Source organism: Podarcis melisellensis, assembly GCF_964234715.1.
Source record: "Podarcis melisellensis genome assembly, chromosome: 1".
Lineage (NCBI taxonomy): Eukaryota > Metazoa > Chordata > Lepidosauria > Squamata > Lacertidae > Podarcis > Podarcis melisellensis.
The window spans coordinates 47,597,180-47,607,923 of NC_138528.1; the positions used below are offsets into that span (position 1 = coordinate 47,597,180).

The window sequence follows — 10,744 nt, forward strand, 5'->3', positions numbered from 1 at the left end:
GCTTTCTCCCAACTTGTACTCAGTGTAGGGTCCTTGTGTTTTTAAAGTTTCATGCTTAGAAACAGGGCTTGAAACCAGTATAGGATAGTCCATTGGGGTGAAAGAAGCACCACTCACCAACCTCACTCTTCCCTCAACCAGCTCCCACCTGCCTGTCTTCTTACATACAATCAGTTCAGTTGTGGTACCCTTGGTTTTGCCATTCTAAAATTCAGCAGGACAAGGACATAACCAGTATTTGTTGGCTCTGTCTGTCATTGGCTTTGGCTTCACATACTGTTGACCTCCCTGCCTTCCAGCCTAGCAATCCCTCTCCCCTTTTTACAAGCAATTTATTGGTACCAGCCTAGCGATCCCAATGGGCACCAGTCCCCACTGACTGAGAGGGATGGTCAGGTCTTCTTGCAGACAGTGTCCTGCAGGCAGGCTGATGTTCCTGGGAAGCAGAACTGTGATTCTGATTAACACGTATCTCAACCCAGGTCATCATGGATTGAATCTACTTTAGGTTCACGTGAACTTATTTACTTGGAAGCACAGCCCATAGCTTTCAAATAATACTTTGATCACAGCTATTCTTAAAATAATTTCAGCTGTATCGTATTTATCTCAGCCTCCCCAAAATGTCTAATTTTTGTAAAAGAGATATGCCAGGGATCAAGGCTATATGAAAGCCATTCCCTTTAATACCAGATGCCCAAGGATGGCTGTGGTCACGCAAGTGAGAGAATGGTGTTGTGCACCCAAGTCTAGTACTTATAATACAAATATAAGTCCTAGGCTTATGTCCACAGTATCATTCCCTCACTGCTAGTGATAATTGTCAGTGTTTTCATTCTATCATATTACACTAGTTGGTTGTGTTTTTAAAAGGTCATGATTTTATCACAGGTGACTGCACAACATCTTGAGGGTTCAGTTGTTTATTTCATATGCATGGGTGTAGCCAAGTGGGACAGAAAAGGTCAGCTGCCCCCATCAAGTAAAACAATAGGACTACTTAAGTAACCGGCCAATCACTTCGGTCCTGCCCCCCCCCAACAAAAATCCTGGCCACACCCATGTTCATATGATGTCTTTTTAAAAAAATGCAAAACCAACTCTGTATCCTGCATTTCTCACTTTAGTTCATTTTATTCCATCCAGGGTTGCACATTAGGTTTCACCCTTCATTTCTTTCTCCACCCTAATTATTCCACATTTACTCCCAGGTAAATGTTGGAGAGAGAGAGAAAAAGTTCACAAAATGTCAGGAATGCTAGTTTTGGAGTATAAAACTGTTTTCCTTCTGGGGTTTGATACATTTTATAGTGAAATAGTTTCACTAGTGCTTCATAAGGGGCAAGTGTTCAGTCTCTAAAAGTTTATTTAGAATGATGTAACTTTTAATGTCACAAAATACCAAAGGGGGAGGAAACCGTTCAGACCCAGTGATGCCACATAAGCACAAGTTGAAATACGTACAGACATGCCATCTGTCAAAACTACACAGGTTACTACAATTACCACAGCAGCTGGCAGGAAAAGATTCCCTCTGAGAAAATATTGTCTTTTGACCTAGGAACTAACAGTCGGTAAATCTTGGTGCGTTGCTAAATGAGGAGAGAAGCAGCTTTGCCACAAGATGATAGCCCTGCCCATTCCTGGTGGAGGGGGAGAACACGCTCTAGCGAACGACCGTATGCACACTTCGAGGTCTCACTGCGCGCAGCGGAATATACTTCCGAAGCGACATATAATTGCGCTGGAACCCCCTATAGGGCAGTAGGGTGGAGTCCACGTTCTGGGAAGGCTCCAGCTTGGCGGCCTAGGCACTGCTGAGAGAAGCGACGGCGGCCACAGGCGAAAGCAGCAGCCAGGCCCTCTAACAGCACGAGCTCCCAACGGTACGCTGCACGCACCCTCTATTTTCCTTCCACGCTCCTAGCATATAGCGTGCACGACACATACCCAGGATAGGGCGGCAGCTGCAGGAACTACCTTCGACCCCCGCACACACAACCGCCACACACACACACACGCCCTTGGGGCGGAGAAGTGGCAGCCAAGAGACTTCTTGACTCGGCCTGCTAAGGAAAAACGCGGCGGGGAAACCGAACCCGTCACCGCCCACCGCGCGCCCCGAATCCTAACCTGGAAACTTTTCAAAGTCTCCCACTTCTCCACAGGAGGAGGAGGAAACATCCGCCCAAGAGCACCTAGAGCTCTGATTGGTCTCCGGCTGAGGCGCTTCATCCAGTAATTTCTGGCAACGGGGCCTACGCCAACGAAAGGCCTTCTGGGAGCTGTAGTTCTGTCTTATTGCTCGCGGGTTGAGCAAAACGGGTTCGCCCAAGGGGGCTGATGTTTTAAAACTAATAAAATATGAATGGGTCGCTGCTTCTCTTGTGTTCGGGACACCCTGTTGTTGCTCGCCGTGGCCGCTAGAGGGTTAGATCTGATTGTGGAAAGGAAAGTTTCCGTCTTCACACTGTGCCGTGTACGAATGAAGCTATGAATTACTGCCGCGGGGCCGGGGCATTTCCCTGTTTCCCAGAGGCCACGTTTAGCCATTTTTTAATATGAAAGTTAGAAGGCCAGCTGAAGAGATCGTGATAAAATGAACTTGGAAACTCAAACAAATATAGAATTAATGGAAGAGGGGGTTCATATCACGAATGGAAGAGCTTGGCTGAAGAAGAGAAATCCCCAAGAGGACAAGGGGAGACTGGAAAAGAAATGAACAGCCCATAAAAGAGCCTGTCAGACAGATACGGAGAGAAGCAGCAGTACTGCAAAACGCAGCAATAAGTGGAAGAACAAGAAAAAGGTGGTGGGAAAGAAGGAGCTCCTCCTGGGAGCAGAGTAATTTGTAATAATGGATCTTAAACCAACAAAGAAAAGTAGAAGTAAAGGATAGGGTTGTGTGCACAGTCACCTAACCACTGTGCTATTTTTTGGTTGTAAGGCAACCCAAAGCAACTTAAAGGTAAAGGGACCCCGGACCATTGGGTCCAGTCGTAGACGACTCTGGGGTTGCAGCGCTCATCTCGCTTTATTGGCCGAGGGAGCCGGCGTACAGCTTCCAGGTCATGTGGCCAGCATGACTTACAACCAAACAAACATACAAGAACCCTACATAGATACATTAAAACCAAGAGGACAAAGAAATACTGTACTGTACATTAAAAACATCCCACCCACTTTTAAAAGGCCACTATATTTAAAGGCCAAAGTCCTGGTTATAGGGGAAACGTTTTGCCTGGCACCGAAAGACCATTGCACCAACTAGATGTCACAAAACTAACTGGTCTCTGTAACGCCACACTATAACTCGATGCCACATCCATTGCAATCTCCTACCGCACAATGTGATGGCTTGGCTGATCACTGGGGCCTGATGTTGCAACCATGTTCTGCTGCTGCTGAAATAATTTTACTGACTGCCAATTAAACACCATACTAAGTTCAAGATGCTGGTATTGGTGTACAAAGTCCTGGTGTACACAGCTTGGGACCAGAGTACCCAAGAGATTCTCTACTCACTAGATACCAAATTGATCACTGTTCTGCAGGAGAGGGCATCCTGAAGATACTATCTATCATTCATGAGGTCCATTCCACGTGATGCTGGAATCAGGCTTTTAGTGTGACAGCACATACCATTTGGAACTCCTCCCATCCATTGCATATTGGACCAGCACCCTCTCTATTTTCTTTATAGCACTTGCCCAAGACATTCCTCTTTCAGCAGGCTTCACTTGACTGCTGTTCCTGCCCTCTACATTGTTATAATGCACTTCTCCTTACTAGATAGTGGGGGTGGTTGTGACTTTGCAACTGCCTGCACCACCTATCTGCCCATCCTACCTAACGCTATTGCTATCACATGCAGCAGTGGCAGGAGTCGACTAAACAAACATCTGCACTCCTGCTTACAAAGGGGAGGCACAACAGCTGTAGCAGCACCAGGTTTATGATGTGGAGAAAGAGGTTTCTGTCTCCCACATATGGCAGCAAGAGCCACAGCAAGGAAAGTGGGGGGGGGGGGGGCAAGAGGCTTGGAGAGTCACAAGTCAGTGGGGAGGAGTTCCTTTCCAGCACAGATTAAAAACTAAACTGGATAAGAAGCTTGAGGGAATGGGAGTGTGGTAGAAATATTCATCTTGTATTTGAGGTGAGCATTACAAATCACAAAGGTTCATGTTAAAATGAAGGAATTACGAAACACAGTGGTATGGTTAAAGCTATCTGGCCTTAATGACTCACTCATTTTAGTTTTAAATTCTCCAACTTGTTTTTGCTTGTTTTTGAATATTATGGGACCCCTGTGGCTAATGATTCTTAGATTCTACAGTAGTAAAACAAGTACTAACTGTACTGCCCTGTACTGCCCTGCTAAACTGGGACACTGAGGGCAGATTTTCCCCAAGAAAAGCAAAGAACAACACTAACAACAAAGGGGAGATTTGCCAGTGGCACAGTCCATTGACATCAAACACTCCAATTACCATGAAGGAATCAAAAATAATTAGCTTAGCAAAGGACAAACCAGATGATGGAATATTTTAAATCTCTTCTTATCCCATCATTTGGAAGCTAAAATAAGATGACTTTGCTGTGTTTCTACAACTTCAAGGGCACATTACCCACATTACGGGGACGGGGAAAGAGTCAACAAAGCAACTTGACCATTGTGCAAAAGAAAAAGTAGTTATTGTAAGTATTTTTGTGAAACTTGCCTAGCAAATAGTCTATCCACTTTAGTTAGAAATCCAGTGTCATAGAGTAGCTGGATGCAGAGCAGTGGTGGGAGGCACCAGCAGGGGGGTCCCCAAGGGAAAAAGGCTCAGAGCTAGGGGATTTATGGTGGGATGGCAATGAGTGGTCAGAGAGAGAAGAAGGAGCAGACTGGGAGGAAGGGGTGCCAGAAGCTGAAGAGGTAACAGGGTTTAGTGAGCAGAAAGACGCTAGGGCAGAGATGAGGCAGACAGGTTGGTGAGGAAGCCAGGCTGTCTCCACCTCCTGCAATAGGCAGCCCCCCTTCCCCCTGGTCTCCCAGAACCCAAATAGGTATGAAGAGGGCAGAGCAAGGACGGGCAAGATGAAGGAGCCTCAGATTGCTTGGGAAGGAACTAGGGTAGGAGGAGACTGAGAAAGCTGTGGGAAGGTGGAGACCTGTAGTCCTCACAACTGCCTCATTGGGGCAAGATCTACTAGAGAAAGTTGCTGTGTTCACTAGGCCTGGCCTCCCAAGCTGTTTTGTTTCTTTGAACAAATAGAGTTAACTTCACTTACACTATGTGAATTATTACTGACCTGCTCCTGACACCCTCCCTGACATCCAGGGGGAGGGAGCAAATTAGGAAATTCGCTTCTATAGCACAGCCATGTAAAACTGTTCTGAATTAGATAAATAATTTCCTGCTCACCTATCCTTGAACCTTACCTATCTAGCACCTTAGGGCAATTCTCATAGAATTCAGATGTAGGTGAGCTCAAAGCTGATGACTTGACAGTAGAGCTTGGAAAGAGTTTTGTTTAACCTTCTCTTTCCTATGTTTAATGGAGAGTTAAATGGGGAAAATTGGGCCCAAAGAATGTGCATTTCATAGCACATAGCACATAAACATAGTTTCATACACACAGCATTCCAGGATACTTCATGCTGTTAGGGATTCTATTGCCTTCACAATGGAAAGAGTCCTGTGGGAGACTTAATTAGGATTGGAGGAAGCATTTCCCCCCAGTCCTAGTAACTTCTCCAAGGACTCTTACTCCAAATGGATTTGGTGTCTTGCAAAGCTAACAGCATCCTGGGTGGAAAGCATGCCAACACCCTCTTCAGAATACTATAAGCTCTTAGGGGAGGGATGTGGAACCTGTGGCCCTCCAGTTTTGTTGGTCTCCAACTCCTTCCAGCCTCAGCCAGAATAACCTATGGACAGATATGATGGGAGTTCGAGTTCAACCACAACTGGAGGTACACATGCACCAGTAAATCTGCCACTGTTGGATAAGTAAGCAGGGCAGCTGATTTCTGAGCTATAAAGCAGGGACGTCTTGCAGAGAGGATGAGTCTGCATGCTTTTCAGCTGAAGCTCAACAGGATAAACAAGAGGCCTTTGGGATTATTCTACATTTAGCCTTGACTCCTTTAAGAGGATTGTTTTCCAAGATCCTATTTGTTTCCCTTCTCTTGGTTAAAGGGGAAATAGCACTTATCTGTCTGTGGCGGTCACTTCTAAAATAGACCTGCAATGTCCTGTTAGTTGAAAAGGGTTTAAAATAGTCAAGTATCGATGAAAATTAACAAGTCACTGGGTCCAAATGGAATACACTTGAGAGTACTGTAAAATTGCATTACTGTTGACAAGAATATGCAACTCTGTTCTCACTAAAATAGGCCTCCTTAAAGGAAAGTTGCAAAGCAGCCAATGTAAAAACTGATGTTTAAAATTTTTTTTTAGAAGGGAAGCCAGGAAATTACAGTCCAGTAAGCCCAACATCTGTTCTGGCTAAACTGGAGAAAGCATTATTACACCCAGAACTGTTGAACATATATTAAAAAAAACAGTATTGGTGGGAAATAATTAGCATAGGAAAGAAAATTGAGCCCTTTGTAGGCATCAGGTTTAGCCATTGTAGAATGATTGGAGATCAACAGCAGTCTAATGAGTGCCACCTTTCCCCCTAAACAACCATACCCTCCAACATTTCTCTGATGAAAATAGGGACATCCTAAGGAAAAATGGGACATTCCGGGATCAAATCAGAAACTGAGATGGCTTCAGTAAATCTGGGACTGTCCCTGGAAAATAGGGGTACTTGGAAGGTCTGGACATCCAATGAAAAATGGGAATATGTGTGTCTATAAGTTTTACACAATTTTCTTCATGAGTGGCACTTCTGCTGAGGACATTTAGCTTGTGTGAAACAGTTTTGAAAGAGATACTTTTTGTTAGTTAATGGAATGGTTTAAATGTATGTGAAGTGTACAGAATCTTGTCTGGTCTGTTTTAAGTGGCCAGAACTGAATTGGAATTACTGTAGTCTTGAATTAAAACATACAGTATTGCTTAGAAATATCTTAACAAAAATCTGAATGAGCAATAAACATATGGCCAGGAGATGGCAGTGGTACATAATTCAATAAATGAACCACAGCGAAGAGCAGAAAACATTTTACGTAGAGGGAGAATATAAACTCACTTTCAGTAGTGAAGTGAAGTACTGTACTTTCAGCATCAGAAGTCTAATGTACACTAAGGAAAAATATTAACTGAGCTCATAACTTTTCTGATTTAATGATCAGTGTAGTTTTTGCCATCTGCCTTGCCCATTTGAGGCACATGTAATGTAGATTTGCCTTATGCCTTCTCTCTGACATAGCCACTTGTTGGGTATTATTATTATTATTATTATTTTAATCATCATCATCAAATTTTTCCTTGAATGGAATGTAGGCATTTTAAACCAGCTGTGTGAATCAGCTACTATGAACCCAAATAGCTACGGCCTTTACCCAATGTCAAGAAGCCACATTCTCTCATATGGAATTTAATGTAGATTTTATCAGTTAACTAACTAATTGATCCACCAACACTCATATTTAAATCAAGAAGAGGAGCCATAGCTGAGTGGTCAAGCACTTCTTTTGCATTAAAGCAACCCCAAGTTTAATTCTCGCATCTCCACCTTGGAAGGCTCAATTTAAAATGCAATATTAAAAGCAGTTGAAACAAATGTCTTTAAACAGAATAGGGTGGAGTAATTATAAAATAGAGTATATTGGTGTCAAAGGCCAGGGTAATTTATATCCATAGCAGCTGTTTCACAATACTAGTTTGCTGCATAAATACTCAGTTCAGGCTGGGGAAAAATGGTCTGCACATATTGAAAATAATATCAGTTTGTGAATTGGCCCTTGAGACAGGCATGATCCTACTGCATTGCAAATTGCTATGCTTTGGTACAGGAGCAAAGGGCCCTGATGGACTGTCTCAGGCAAATTGTATTTAGACAGATCTGCCATTAGTTGCAACCATTTTATACAATAGAGTACTATTATTAATAATAGTAATAGTTATAATCTATTACTTGGAGCTATACATATTTTTCTGCTGTTACTTTCTCTCTCTCCCACTTCCCAGACCGTTGTCCTGAATTTATAAGGTGAAGTACATTTGCCTGATGAGCTGACATGACTGGAATGAATACAAGTTAGCCTACTATCGAGCCTACTCTGAGGCTATGATGGTAGCACAGAAGCATCTTCCCTTGCCAGCATTATGTCTTCACAGTGGCTCGGGGACTCTTAACAAGCAGACCCAGTAGAAAATCTAAATGGAGGACACCATCTAGTCCAAGTTTGTTGGATGATGTTCAGTTATAAAGGCCTGAGGACGTGGACAAGGCACATGGCTAAGTTCAACCAACCAACCTGTATTCCTGATCCTTGCCACTCTTGACTTACTGCATCTAGCAGGGAGGAAGTATCTAGTTGGGTCTGGTAAATGAGATAGGGGGGCAGTCCCAGCTATCTTTAAAAAGCTGTAGTAAAACTGTTCCTGAAACAAAAAACTATATTGAACTTGAAAAAAGTTAGCAACTTTCAGCAGGTAGCTAGCCTTTCTTTCCTAGGCAAAGCATCTGCCAAGTCTAGGTCTAATGGATTTTTTAAAATTTATTCAATAAATTTTGATTTAAGGCCCAGTTTTTCTACAGAAACTGCCTTGTTCGCCCTGTGTGATCACCTTTGCCAGGATTCAAAGAATAAGACCATGCCCTTAGAAAATTATATAATCTGTCATTTATTTGATGAGTGCTATTTCTTCCTGCCGCCTAGTATTTTAGTATTATTTATTTATGTTTTATGTGGTTTTATGGATTTTTTAAAAATGTACATTGCATTGTGGTTTAATTATTATGCTGTGCATCAATTTGGATGCTTTTTTTGGCAGAAAAGTAGTTACACATATTGGAAAGAAAACTAAAATAAACGAAATCCATTAGAAGACATTTGTTTCATAATGACCCAATGAATCAAACTACATTTTAATCCATTATCCAAGACATCCTCTCTAGAGTTACGCTTGCTTCCCTCGGCTGCAATCTTGCATATTTTTTATCACTAAAAAGAAGAAACAAGCTAAGTACTTCAGCGGAAATTGCACCAGAGGTGGAAAAGGCAGAGAGTCAGCTGATCTAGAACTACTGACTCTGTAACAAAACAGGGTTTCTGTGTGGCCTGCAACAGTTAAGTAGACTCAGAGTCCACGTGTTTATCTCCATATGAGATCTGACTATTGAGGTGCCCTTGACAAAGAAACTGCATACTTTACTCAGCAGATTATCTTGGAACAATAAGTTCTCAATCCAGGACTGAGAACACAAGAACGTACTCATTTTATCCCTGCATTTTAATAAGTATATTTAATGCATAAAGGGCATTGCTGTGGCCTTCATTCACTCCATAAAGTGACCTAATGATATGTATGTCATGGTGCAGAAGGCTCACTAAATATTTTTATTAGGAACAAAAGAAGCTGATCTGTTATCCAACCTGCTGCCCCCTGGATGTCAGTGCTGGCTCAGGTTCATGGGAGTTGTAGTCCAAAATATCTGGCAGGCACCAGGCTAGGTGAAGCTACCTTATACCATTGATCCATGTAGCTCTATAGTGTCCTCACTGATTGGCAGCAGCTTTCCTGGATTTCAAAGAGGGATCTCCTGTCTATCCTGGAGGTGTCATGGATTGAACCTGGGAAAACTTAGGCATGCAAAATGTATGCTCTGCCACTGAGCTACAGTTATTTACTCAAGGGAATGGCTTACCTACTGATACATGAGTCAAGTCTTACCTCTGTCATTGACCAAGCAAATCGCAGCTGCTGGGCCCCATTCCCTTGCCTCAGAGGACATCAGTGAGAGCTGTTGCCTGGTAGTTGGAGGCTGAAGGGAAACACCACTGAAGATCAAGGATGCAGTCAGGAAATGCCACCTGACAATTCCTGGCACCAATCTTTTTTGCCTACTACGTATGCCTTTGGACTTAATTTTAGTATCCAGCTTGAAACAGAAACAAAGCCCTAGCAGCTACCTCTGGTTACGAACATAATTCGTTCTGAAGGTCCGTTCTTAAGCTGAAACCGTTCTTATCCTGAGGCGCACTTTCACTAATGGGGCCTCCCACTGCATGCGCGACTTCCATTCGCATCCTGGGGCAAAGTTCACAAGCAGGAGCTGCTACTTCCAGGTTATTGGAGCTCCTAATCTGAAGCGTTCATAACCAGAAGCATTCGTAACCAGAGGTACCACTGTATTATTGCATCTCCCATTCTGTCCCACAGCTAATTTCTACTGAAGGAGGGCAAGGTCATCTTGAAGTTTGCAAAGCCACAATAAATATTGGATGTGGAATATGAAGCCCTTTTTTGTAGTCAAACAGCTTTCTCTTAATCCTTCTTGTTCTCAGTCCTATAGCCAGAAAAATGCAATCTTTGTTTTCCTATAAGGGTTTTAACTTCTGCTCTGGAAATCTGCGGTTATGTATTTTGTGCAATACCATATGCTAACAGAGGAGAAATTGAAGTTTTTCATTGAAGTTAATTTCTATGTTTATAGAATTAAGCTAGATCAACCAAAGTCACTTTGTTCATCAGTTCCAGCTTTATACACATTCCTACCTAAGTCAATCAGAGATCGAAAGTTACATTTGTTTTTCTAAATCATCAATCTGCTGCCATATTTCCTGCTGGAACAC

The 10,744-nt window shown here is 42.9% G+C and overlaps 1 protein-coding gene across 14 annotated transcripts in view; it reads right to left on the bottom strand.

Moving 5' to 3' along the window:
• The window catches only part of RAD51B (RAD51 paralog B), a 366,487-nt gene extending 356,329 nt beyond the window's left edge, over positions 1-10,158 (bottom strand). For 3 of the 14 annotated variants that reach the window (XR_014165845.1, XM_081901849.1, XM_081901852.1), the window contains exon 1: positions 381-1,108. Coding sequence is in view for 7 of the 14 variants with exons in the window: in XM_081901849.1 (XP_081757975.1) it covers positions 381-490 (110 nt within the window). In the remaining 7 variants the exon portion in view is untranslated. Of the gene's footprint in view, positions 1-380; positions 1,114-1,464; positions 1,491-1,950; positions 2,100-2,133; positions 2,240-9,842 lie in introns of those variants that run through there. The other 11 variants (XR_014165843.1, XM_081901853.1, XR_014165844.1 and 8 more) reach the window with 10 other exon arrangements.
• Positions 10,159-10,744: the final 586 nt, after the last annotated feature.